The following is an 11,888-nucleotide window of genomic DNA, read 5'->3' on the forward strand; positions in this document are numbered from 1 at the left end:
ATAGTATAGAGAGGAAGATGGACTGTAGAGGGAATCTTTGCTTGGTAGTTAGATTTATTTGGTTATTAGCACATTCCACTGAAGGGAAAGAGGTTGTGGTTGTCCCTTATGGTGCTGGGCTCCTTCTTTGTCAAAGCCCAGGAGAGAGCTGTACCCCACTATTTTACTGGCTGCTGGGATGGTGAAAAGGGCACAGGGCATGATGGGAAAATGCCAGCAGGCACCTTGGGAAAGGATAAGGGGTACCAGAAGCCCAGGAGCGAGAGAGTAGAGATTCTTCTGTAGCTCTCTCACAGCTTCTGAGCGAGTCTGTTCCCTCTCTCAGACTCATCTCTAGAATTTAAGGAAAAAAAAATTGCATTTAGTAATCTGTGCCACCTGTCCCAGGAACTATGCCAACCTTAATGTTGTTTCTTAATTCTTTTCTTTGAAGTATGGAGTTAAGTGCAGAACCCATGGCCCCCTGAGGTGATAGTGATTGTCCAGCTGTGTTCCTAGGTTCTTTCTGGCACTCTCCCAAGGGAAGGAAGAAGCTTGTGGGATGGGGCTGTTCAGCTTCTGTGACTGGCTCTGAGCTGGTACCCTTGTCTGGTGTATCAAAGTCGGCTTCCAAAAAACAACCACCTGAGGGCTTGAGGGTGCACAGGACCCATCTTTTTCACAAAACTGTCCCAAGTGTGAGTTTGTGAAGTTTGTGTAGGTCCTTCCCCAACTACACCCCCATCTGGTTTCACCACTTCCTAGAGGTGTCCAACCTGTCCAGGGGACAGGGATCTATTGCTAGAGAGAGGTCAGAGATGAAAGACAATTCTGTAGCAAGCAGCATCTAGGTAGTGGGTGCTGAGAGGCTGGTTCAGCCTGTCCAGAGCCCAGGGAATTGGAAAAATATATATACATAAGTAACAAAAAAAATTTCTTTCTATATTCTATTATTACTATTATTAGCTACATATTATTGAATGCTCCTTGAAAGAAGTATAGTCAGACTATGGTTAGCTATATATTATTGGATATTATTATTTATCAATATCACTATTACAGTCAATGTTACTATTATTAGTTACATATTATCGAATGCTCCTTAGAAGCAGTAAAGGCCTTCTATAAACATTTTCTCTAAACTTTATAACAAATCTCCAGTGTTGATATTGTTTCCCTGCTGAAGAGATTTGAAAAGAAGAACATAGACTTGTTTAATAACAGAGCTAGTAAGTATTCTGGTGGCAATGCACATATAGAGCTCCAAGAATCCCACGTTCTCCCAGCCATTAGGTGGTTCTACTTGTGAGTTTTCTGAAGATGCTAGGAGTTTGGACAAAAAGGAAGTGCAAGCTTATTTCACAAATCTACAATCTGTAAGTATCACATCCTGTGTGGCTGTAAACTCTGGACTAAGGAAGGGCTGGTGACTTTCAAAAGATGAAGACAAGTAGAAAATTCTACAGGACTGTGTGAGAACCCAGAGTTACAGTCTCCTGGGAGTTTGTGAGCACTCAGCTGGAACCAACAGGCTGATCCACAGGCACAGGTAGGCAGTGCTGAGAGATTGTTTTCACCTTCGCACTCCCCTGCTGTGCCTCCCTGAGAGGGGATATTTGGTTGGAAGCTCATGGAAAGAAGTTAAGAGGCACCAGAGTATTTTGGAAATAGAGTGAGCAGAGAAGGAGTATCTGGTTTCACTCTTTCTGCTGTTTTCTGTGTCTCCTTGATGAGTCCTTTACCTGAGGTCATGTGATTAATGGGAGCACAGTTCTTACTTCTTTAGATGTTCTTGGGCCCTGTGCAAACTGGACAGTCCCTGGGCTGCGAATGGTGCCCCAAACAGAGATCCAAGCTGAGCTCGCCGCTAATACAGCTAATACAGCTAATACCACTAACATCGCAGGTATTGGTCCTTGAGGCAAGCAGAGGGCCAGGCCTTGAACCTGGGTTTCATGACTCCAGGTCCTGTTCCCAATACTTCTGCACGCTGCTGCTTCTCCAAACTGAATCAACACAGGCACAGGCTGCTGCTGCTGGGGGGGCGGGGGGGTGGGGGGGGCGGACGAAGAGGTCGCATGCTCTGATGACTTGTGCAAAGGCTCCAGACTCAGAGAGAGCTGGGGTCCAGCCCCGGTCCTACAGCTCCCCACTTGTGTGAACGTGCCTGAGTAATCATTATAACTGCAAGTATTTCTTCAGCATTAACTCTTTGCCATGTGTATATGCAAAGTGAGTATTATTTCCATTCATAATAAACTTTTTAATTCTGAGTTTCCCTAAATATGACATGGCTTTGCTAACTAAAGAACTAACTAACATACAGGGTTGTTGTAAGATTAAAGGCGCCATAGGATGGGGTCGCCTGGCAGGCTCAGTCAGTAGAACATGTGACTCTTGATCTCAGGGTTGTGAATTCAAGTCCCATATTGGGTGTAGAGCTTACTTTAAAAAAAAGAAAAAAGGCATTACAGGATAATGTCCAGTAAAATACGATAAAAAATACCTAAGGTTAGTCCTGGTAAGTATTATTATTGGACTAAAAAATGAACAGAGTTAGTGTGAGATGTGCAGAACCTGAATAGGAAAACTTTGACAAAGAGAACCCTTACTGCATCTCATGACTGGTTGGGAAGTTTGAGGGTGTAATTCACTGACTATTTGGCAATTCAATTGTTGTGGGTAGAACTAGAGGAAAGAGAGATTTCTACATATTGCAAGTTTTTGTCACCATTTGCTTCTGGACATTGAGACCTCTCACGATTGGTGTTGCTGCTTCCCTGTGAAGTGTCTCTTATCTATAATGAATGAACTGTGCCAAATGCTATGCAAAAAAATATTCATGATACCAAATTTTTGTGGTTTTCACAGCTCCATGCTATCAGTTTCCTTCCTGAAAGGATAGGTTAAGTCAGAACTAATGGGAGAATACTGGCTCCCAGTTTCGGGAGACTCAAGAGCTCTATACTTTTTAAGAGCTGAATTTATTTTCCCTTCCAGGGTTGGCGGCACCATCAAATCACAACCATGGCCAAGCAGACCATCATAGTTCTGACACCAAATGGCATCAACTTCCCCCAAACAGAGGAACCCAAACCCACCAACCAGAGGCAAGACAGCCTAGAGAAACATCTAAAGGCAGATGTCAAAGTTCTTGGGGTAAGTCCAATTCAGAACTTGCTGGACTGGGATGGGGAGGGGGCGCAGGAAAGGAACTGAAGTCTTGGGACTACATTGTTGAGTATGGAGGCTCTTAAGTTTTGCCAGAGGAACTCCAGGTTGATGCACAGACCAGTGGAAGCCCCCTAGAGGGCCATATGAACCTTCCCCAGACATAAGATGATATGAAAAGTGTATTTCTCCTATTCTGAATCTGAGAATTGACTTTTTATTGATGTTTCTGTATTCTTGCAACAGCACGCTTCTCAACATTTTCTTTTTTAAAAAACCACCTTATTGAGGAATAATTGATGTACAAAAAGCTGTACATCTATTTTTTTTTACAAAAGTAATGGCAAATAATTACATATTTTAGGTACTTTTTTTTCTGTGTTCACCAACTGCATGCTTAATAATCGGACTGATTTTTTTTTTGAAGGGAATTTTTTCCTCACCACAAATTATAAGAAAAACAAACCTCCTTCCCCTTTTTTCTCCTTCCCTTTTGAGAACAGAGATATTTGCCTTTTGCCGGCTTCTCTCCTCTTGTGCATGATTTATTAAAGAAGCTCTGTGGAGCGAAATGGGGAGGGAGGGAGGGGTATATCTAGGACTGGGAGGGAACTACAGAGCTCTGCCTCCTGGAATTGTTTCTGCACTTATATGATCTAAGTTTGCAGAATCCAGTGGGAGCGATTGCCTCGCGGATTATACGATCCTGTGGATTACTACAAGGCTCGTGGACATAATGTTTGGAAAACTTTGGCTTGGTAAATGTTAACAGAGCCATAAATATCTGAGGTGGTTGTCAAGGAGGAAAACTTGGCCACTTGGAAACCAAGATCCTCAGCTATAGGGACATGCACTGGAGGGGTCAAGGAGCTGGCCAGAGGGCCAGGCTCTCTGTGGTGTCCAGCAGTGTCTGTGGGATGTAAGGACGCATGTCGTCACAACCAGGGCTAAGGCAGTGTGAGGGCTTTCAGATGTCCCCTGTTCTATAAGAGGTAGAAGGAGAGTTAGTAGCAACGGAATCAGAGAGCTGGGGGAAACAGTCTCTCAGGGAGCAGGGAGCCAGACAAGGGTGGAGAGGCAGAGATGCCTGAAGACTTGCTGAGCACTTGCCAGGTGTCCCGAGATGGTAGTTGTGTTTGGCTCAGCAGCATCTCCTCCAAACATCTTTGCAGGGTTCCCACTCTAGAGCTTTTCAATGTCTGCATCCTTGCTGGGGTCCTGCAGAGAGTGATAGTGTGCGAGCACTCTGGGAGAGATAAAGATGCCTTGCCTTTCCAAACGCTGATTTTAATCCTCCATCTCCCTTCTTCTTCCAACAGACCATCCAGATCCTGTGTGGGCTGATGGTGTTGAGTTTGGGAATTACTTTGGTATCTGTTCCTTCCTCTCCACAATTTACCCTGTTGAAGGCTGCTTACCCACTCATAGGAGTCTTGTGTGTGAGTAGAGATCCTTAGGAGGACGGGGGGTTGGGGGGAGATTGGGGGAGGAGAGGTGGGAAGAAATCCTTGAGGATTTCACAAGTTTGTCCTGTTATCTGTTCCAAGATCCCATCAAAGATACTACATTACGTTAATCATTGTGTCTCCTTCGGCTCCTCTATACTTTCTCAGACTTGTCCTTGAGGATGTTGAGTAGCACTGGTCAGGAGTTTTTGAATTCTAACATGTTCCTAAATTGGGTTCCCCTGATATTTTTTTTCTCATGTTCAGACTAATTGCGATGGATTTTCATGTGGAAGGGAGAGAGGTGAGGTGTCCTACAAGGGCATATGCTATCAACGTGATTTGTCACTGATGACGTTAACCTTGACCCTGAGGCTGAGGTAGAGTCGGCAGGTTCCCCTTTCTTCCTCTTTCCATACTCTGCTCTTTGAGAGCAAGTCATGAAGCATAGCCCACATTGGTAGAAGCACCTTGTCCAATTTTGAAGACCCAGGCTTTATTTAGGCAGACCTGAAGTACTTAATGTTGGGGCTGTAGGATCTACAACTTCTCTCTTCTTTCTGTTTTGTCCCATTTTTTTCCCCATTGTTAAAGGATTTTCTATTACTTCGCTGTCCCAAATCTATTAGGTTATGAATATTGTGAAGTAGTATCTTTGACTTTCGGATCACAGCATTAATGATTCACTGCATCCAGCCTTGTCTTCTGTCTGATCTCAGCCGCCACTCCACCCTAAGCTGGGGAACCACCAACTTAAAATATATGTCTCTGTCCTCCCGTATCTGTTAACTGCCCCCACTCTTTTCTTGTTCCATACCATTGCTTTCATATTTTTCTCTACATAATGTCTAACTCCAAAACTTTCTTCTGTCATTTAAAAAACACCTTCTTTCCTGGCTCTTAAGGCCCTCATTTTGTTTACTGGGATAGATTCCTACTTATATCTGCCTTTGTTCATGCTTTTCTGAATACTCTGTGGGTAAAAGAGTCATATCAATATAATTCATTGGGTCTTACATTGTTGATCAAAGGTTTCCCAGGACTGTTTCCATAGGAGTTTTCCATAAACACCATGATAATAACATTGTAGCTTCACCTGTACATAGAAACTGACCTCACCATTGTCTCTCCTTTCTGAAAGTTTGTCATTTCTGGCATTCTATCAATCATCATGGAGAAAAAGTCAACTAAACCTTTGGTGAGTATGAGGACCAAAACCCCCAACTCATGGATCGAAATGAAACTGAATAACTCTTCAAGGTCAATCTCTCTACCTTGCAGAGTTGGAAACTAAGTTTCAGAGCAGATATTTGGCAGAGTCAGGAACTGAGCCTGGCTCATCGATATTCCTGCCCAGTGCACATTCCTCCAACCATGTACCCTAAGTCATACTCTTCATCAGGGTGTTGTACTATGCCCTAGATCAGTGCCCAGGAATCTATTCTAGAAAACGTCTGCCTCCTTATAATGTCCTTTTAATGGTAACTGGCCTTCAGTTTTAGATCTTCAACAACAAAGAAGGAGACAATGTTATAAAGAGATCTATTTGTTGTGGATTCACTGTGTAAGCCCATCTGTCCAAACCCTTGAGAAAACCCAGTCAAAATGTTATTTATGTGCACACTTATCCCTCATTCTTTTATCTATCTGATCTAAAAATTAATACTTTTCTTGGATTTGAATATGAACTCTCAGGTCCTAAAAGTTGTCATTAGTCATTGGTATTGGTTAAGAAAACAACTTTACCTGCATTTAACTCTTCTAGGAAAACCAGAATTGGGAGTGGCAGGGAGAGGAAAGCTGCATTATAGGGAGATTTCTAATCTGTAAATATTCACTAAGTCTTCACTCAATCCTAGGTCCCTCAAGTAGTTTGATGTTGAGGGTCATGGGTGAGAATGCCATATAATACAGTAGCACAGAAATGCAATTTGGAAGTTCTGCTTACAAATATTTCCTGAAGACGGCAGGAAATTAGAGAGAGTGCTCAAGGATAATGTCAATCTATCTCTTTTTTTATCAGAATTTAGAGATTGATCATTTGGAACCCTCAACTAGCCTCTAAACTTCTAGATCAGCGCTGTCCAGTAGAACTTCCTGTGACGATAGAGAATCCGTTAGTCAGGCTGCCCGGGCTGGTGGTCACATGTTGCAACTGATAACTTGAAATGTGGCTAATGAAATTGAGAAACTGAATTTTAAATTTTACTTGAGTTTGCGTTAAATATGAGTAGGTAGCCCATGGGGCTAGTGACAACCACATTGGGTAGCACAATACAAGAATAATATTTCTAGATTTTTGGGGGGAAGCTTATGTTGTTCTTACCCCAGAGAAGAACAATACCAGAGTGAATAGGGCAGCAAACTCAAGGATATATGGGGTGTGGGTTTGGGATATGCTCAGGCTCACCAGAGTCATCTATCCTTTAGTGAATTCTACTGTGGTCACACATTATACCAGCCCTTTTGGGCTGGGGAAGAATGCTGTCCCAGAACAAAGCTAAATCATTCTAAGAAATATATCCTCTGGAAATCATGACTGCTGCTGGCTATCAGGAGGCCCAGGAGCATACACTTTAGTCATTATTTTAGGAAACTGGGGTTAGGAGGAGAAAAATACCCTGCCTATTCTCTACCGTGCCCCCAAAGCTCCAACTGCTGAGCCCCTAAAGGAGGAGCAACCTGGGTGGGATTATGTAATATTCTAATTTATGGCTATTGGGTGTGCCCTGAACTACACTTACCCATAAATAGAACTTTCAGGATAATCCTAGATCAATTCCCCCTTCTGTGAATTGGGGTAGAAGGGAACACATTTCTGAGATTATTTTATTTATTCCCCTCACTCACCCTATAAATGTAGAAATGAAACCCAGAGAGGGAAGTGAAATTAGAGAACTGAGCACTCCAGAAAATGGAGAGGGTCTCAGGCAAAGCTACCACTGGGACCTCAGTTTCCTGACATCCAGTCTGATCTTTTACCTCACACTGCTGCTAGCATATTATACCATCCTTGGGCCTGGCTACATTCATTCATATGGAGCCCTGCCTGTGCCCACCAGAGCCTGTCCACTCCAGTGCTCACCTAAGCCTGAGGACTATGTTCCCACACTCATCTTTGGGAGTGTGTGTGCATTTAAGAGGGTCGTGTGCAAGGAGGAGTAGCTTGTTTCATCTGCCTCTTCTGTGTGGCCGATGGCTTCCTCAAGGGGTTTCTGAATGAGTCGGGGGAGAGAGAAACCATAACTGCCTTTGGTCGTACTCTTCTGGAGATTCTGCAGGCACGGCCTCATGGAGCCCTGCTCTCAGTCCCGAATAAAGAATTTAGAAGAGCAATATTCTCTGCCACCTACTGAAGTCCTGCCTAGGGAGAAACATTTCATATATTCATTCACTTAGCCAAGATTTACTTTCTAGGTTCAGAGATGTTGCTAAGTACTGGGGAGACATCCTGGTTTAAGTCTACCAATGCTAGATCCCCTGAGGGACACAGATAAGAAAATAAATTTTTTGCAGTGCCTTGGCAAAGAGGGATAAGAGGTATGTGTTGCTCATTGACAGTGATTCTTACGCAGCCTTTGTCTTTCAGGCTCAGAGCAGTGTGGCTGCAAATATTCTGAGCTCTCTATGTGCTCTTGTGGGTTTTATTCTCCTCTCTGTCAGCCTGGCTGCTTTGGATCTTGCCTTTTGGAAGTGTGACTTGAACAGAGAGGACAAAGTACCTGAAGGGTATTCACTTTTCCATTATATGCACCCATATGCTAAGGATGACTGTTTCATGGCCAAAACCACTTTGGCTGTAGGTATTTTTAGACAGGTTTTCCAATCTTACGAGGTTTCTGAAATCCTTGACTTTTGTTATCCCTTATTTTGAAGATCTGTCTAATTCTTTCTGGTTTGGGCATCTGGGGGAGGGCCAGGGCTATGCGAACAGCAGGGGACTGCTTGACTGAGATGAAGGGGCTAGGTTCTGGAGTTATGTACCAGTGAGATGGAATGGAAGAGTAAATGTCAAATCAAGTTGATGATGAAAAACAAAAACTTACTGTTGATAGATTTTCTTAATAATCAAAGTAATTCTGTTGTTAGAGGTATAAAATAGGAGTTTGTCCAACCAAAAATCTTGGCACATGGAATGGTAACCTAAGAAAGACAAAGACAGCAGGAAGGCCCAAGTGGTCAAGAAACATGAAAAGTATGTGTGATGCGGTGTTAACTCAGTCTGAGTGGACACTGGGCCCAGCACTGAGAAGTGGAAAGTAGGAAATATGACCTCAGAGGTGAGGGCTTCTTCTACTTCTGGGGACCACAGTGATGAACAGGATTGATCAGGGGAGAAGGCAGCATCATTGTTGTTTGTGAAAACTTCCAGCAGTGGGACTTATCAAATTGGGAAATAAGAGATGTAGGAAGATGGAGAATGGGAACTGATTATGATTGTCATTATTGGAAAAAAGAAAGCAATGAAGTTTGGCTAATAGAAATAATGTCTTCGGTTGGAGCATTAAAGGGTATGTGTATGGTTAGAAAACACTGGGAAAGACACGGGCACATAAGAATAAAGAGGCTGCGGAGTATCTGTTGTCCCACAACCACAAAAGTGAGTTACATCAAGGCCACAGGTGGAGAATGGTCAGATGCTAACAGAGCTGGTCAAGCATGCACTTGCCCGCCACTCCTTGTGGACCTGGCCCCAGGCACTTCTCTCCAGGTTCATGATATTATAATGAGAAAAGGTACATGCAAATGAGGTTGATAGTAATTGGCATAAACCAACACATGGGGGAGGCAGCCCCACCTTGGGAAAAATTCTGGAGAGAAGTTTGGGAAGGATTTGTGGAACGGATAAAGTATGAATTCCTGAGGGGTAATTTTGCTTTATAAACAAAGGGAGTATACTGCACATGCTTGCTGGGACAGTTTCTAATTAATGTAAACAAGTTGTATTTCCTCTTGAACTGTACCTAAATAGACTAGAGGTTTGTGCAATCACATTGTCTCTCCTGGTCTATCAGGTTGCTGGGTCTGCGTGAAGGATGACTCGGGACAGAAATGGTAGAACCTAGTCTCTTGGCATAATATCTTTTTTGAGTTGGTGTGGGTTGTTAGTAATGGAGGCAGCTTTGTTTATGCTATGTTTATTGCTTTGATTTTCTTTCTCTTACCGACATCAAGAAAGGCTAAGAAAGCCTTTTACAAAGGGCTTGCACCAGTGAGGTCAAAACCTCATTGATTCTCAGGTATCTCTGAGAAGGAAATCTCACTGTACATTTGATAAATGTGGAGACTTCAGGCTCACACAGCTACTAAGTGGCAGAGGTGAGGCCAGAATGGAGGCTGTCCCCATCTCAGTCCTGGGCATTACTGTGTCACTCACTGAGTGAACAATGTAATCGGATGTTGCTATGTCTCAGCGGGATAGGAAACAATGTACAAAGTGGGTTATGTGTAGCTGATGTAGTTCTGCTCATCCCCCCTCTCAAGGGAATAAATAAGCAAAGGGATTAAATGAAGCCAATTGCTAGGCTAGGAAGGAGCATTGTTCTCTTGCTGAGGATGTTCTTCCTTCATCCTCTGATGGTTGAGGCGGTCTTCACCTCTACCGTCAACACTGAACAAGGCATGAAGGCATCGGTTGACTCAAGCACCGCCAACCTGTATTTCCTGAATTTCAGGGAACTCTGTCTGTGATGCTGATTTGCACGGTGCTGGAGTTCTGCGTGGCCGTGCTTGCTGCTGTGGTTTGGTGGAAACAGGCTTACTCCGACTTCACTGGGGTGAGTGTGCTGTCCGGCCTCCCTGAATCCTGCCAGGTGTATCTCCAGTTCTGGGCTGTGTTGAGCGATGTCAGCAAGAGTGGCAGAAGGGTCGGCAGTTGTCGGTCACGAGATATACATGGGAGACGGCTTGATGGGGGTGGAAGACTCATGAGGAAAGCAGATGGCAATTGAGTAGCTGACCGGCTGAGGGTTAACCAAATGGGATGGTTGAACCTGGAAATCGACTGGTTCAATCTTTCTATTTTGTAAATGCAGAAACCTGGAAGTTAAATGGCTTACCCAACATTGTGTATGAGTTTGTGCTCAGTCAGGTCCCCAGAACTTGGTTTGTGTCTTTTCCAGACAGGAACACTTTCTACCACAGCCCTAGCCTCTCTAACAGCCTTGACTTGGTCAAGGGCATTTGCACACATGACTGGATTCGATAAATGTCCTTAATGCTCTGGTGTTGCCTTCCTGTGATCTTAAAATTCTTTTTTCACCTAAAAGATATTTTTAAAAAATAGTTGTTTCAAATTCCATGGGACAGCACTCTAACACCACCACAGACTTTACAGAAAGCAGAATGAATATTGAGCTAATGAGCAGCATTTATTTAAAGAACTTAATGACATACTATACTCATCTTGTATACAATGTATATATATACACAAAGATGGAGGAAATGGCATCAAGCGTGTACCCGAGTAAAATCTGAAGAACTAACATATGAAGAACAAGCATCTGAAGAAACTAACATATTTTGTTTCTTTTAGAGTGTGCTTTTCCTGCCTCAGAGTTACAAGAATAAATCCAGCATACTCGCAAAAGCATTTTCTGACCCTGGATATGAAGAACTATTGACTTCCTAGGGGAAATTATTCGTCAGAAATTTGGTTTTTTGATGATATATAAAAACCAACCAAAGAAACTCAAGAAAGCAAAGTTTGAATTCTCTGAAATGTAGGCTTTTATATAATGAACATTGAAAATATGTATCTTTAAAAGGATGCTGTAATTTAAAAGACCACAAAAACATAACATGTTTCATTAAATTTCATAAAATTCTGTTTTTCTTTGACACAAATTGTAGCAATATTCAGCTTGTGCTATCTAAATTATTTAATAAACAAGATGTAGGAAAAATTATATATCTTTGTTTTCTTGTTATTGAATATATGTGTTCAATGGGGGTCTCTTGATTTGCCATTAGGAAAAGTGTAAATGTGTAAATTACCATTGCCTAGACTGCCAAATAGACATTTCCCAAGAAACTAGACAGAATTGTGTATTCAGGGGTCATGGTGAAGTAGAAGAGACAACTCTTTCTTGTCCTCCTTAATTGTCAACAGGAGTTAACTGAGTAATGGTGGTGTTCAGACTCTTCTATGGTAGACACTAGTGCTGCATCACATGGTTATCCTCATTACAGCATGCAGACAAGCCCCCTACAATTAAGGCTCAGGAGCTGTGTAAGTAATTGGCTTCAAAATAAAATCTTTTTTTTAAAAGATTTTATTTATTTATTCATGAG

General features: G+C 42.7%; 1 protein-coding gene across 1 annotated transcript; it reads left to right on the forward strand.

Moving 5' to 3' along the window:
- The first annotated feature begins 1,415 nt into the window (after positions 1-1,415).
- Positions 1,416-11,385, forward strand: LOC110575864 (membrane-spanning 4-domains subfamily A member 6E-like). Its single transcript, XM_021684884.1, has 5 exons — positions 1,416-1,528; positions 2,980-3,138; positions 8,185-8,394; positions 10,271-10,372; positions 11,131-11,385. The coding sequence occupies exons 2-5, from the start codon at positions 3,007-3,009 to the stop codon at positions 11,224-11,226; spliced, it is 540 nt and encodes a 179-aa protein (XP_021540559.1). The 5' UTR covers positions 1,416-1,528; positions 2,980-3,006; the 3' UTR covers positions 11,227-11,385.
- Positions 11,386-11,888: the final 503 nt, after the last annotated feature.

This window comes from Neomonachus schauinslandi, chromosome 11 (assembly GCF_002201575.2).
Source record: "Neomonachus schauinslandi chromosome 11, ASM220157v2, whole genome shotgun sequence".
Lineage (NCBI taxonomy): Eukaryota > Metazoa > Chordata > Mammalia > Carnivora > Phocidae > Neomonachus > Neomonachus schauinslandi.

Excerpts from the sequence above, each read along its gene's own strand:
- LOC110575864 (XM_021684884.1), top strand. The coding sequence starts at position 3,007 with ATGGCCAAGCAGACCATCATAGTTCTGACACCAAATGGCATCAACTTC. Across the intron at positions 3,139-8,184 it reads CAGATGTCAAAGTTCTTGGG|GCTCAGAGCAGTGTGGCTGC; the intron begins GTAAGTCCAATT and ends TTTGTCTTTCAG. Across the intron at positions 10,373-11,130 it reads CTTACTCCGACTTCACTGGG|AGTGTGCTTTTCCTGCCTCA; the intron begins GTGAGTGTGCTG and ends TGTTTCTTTTAG.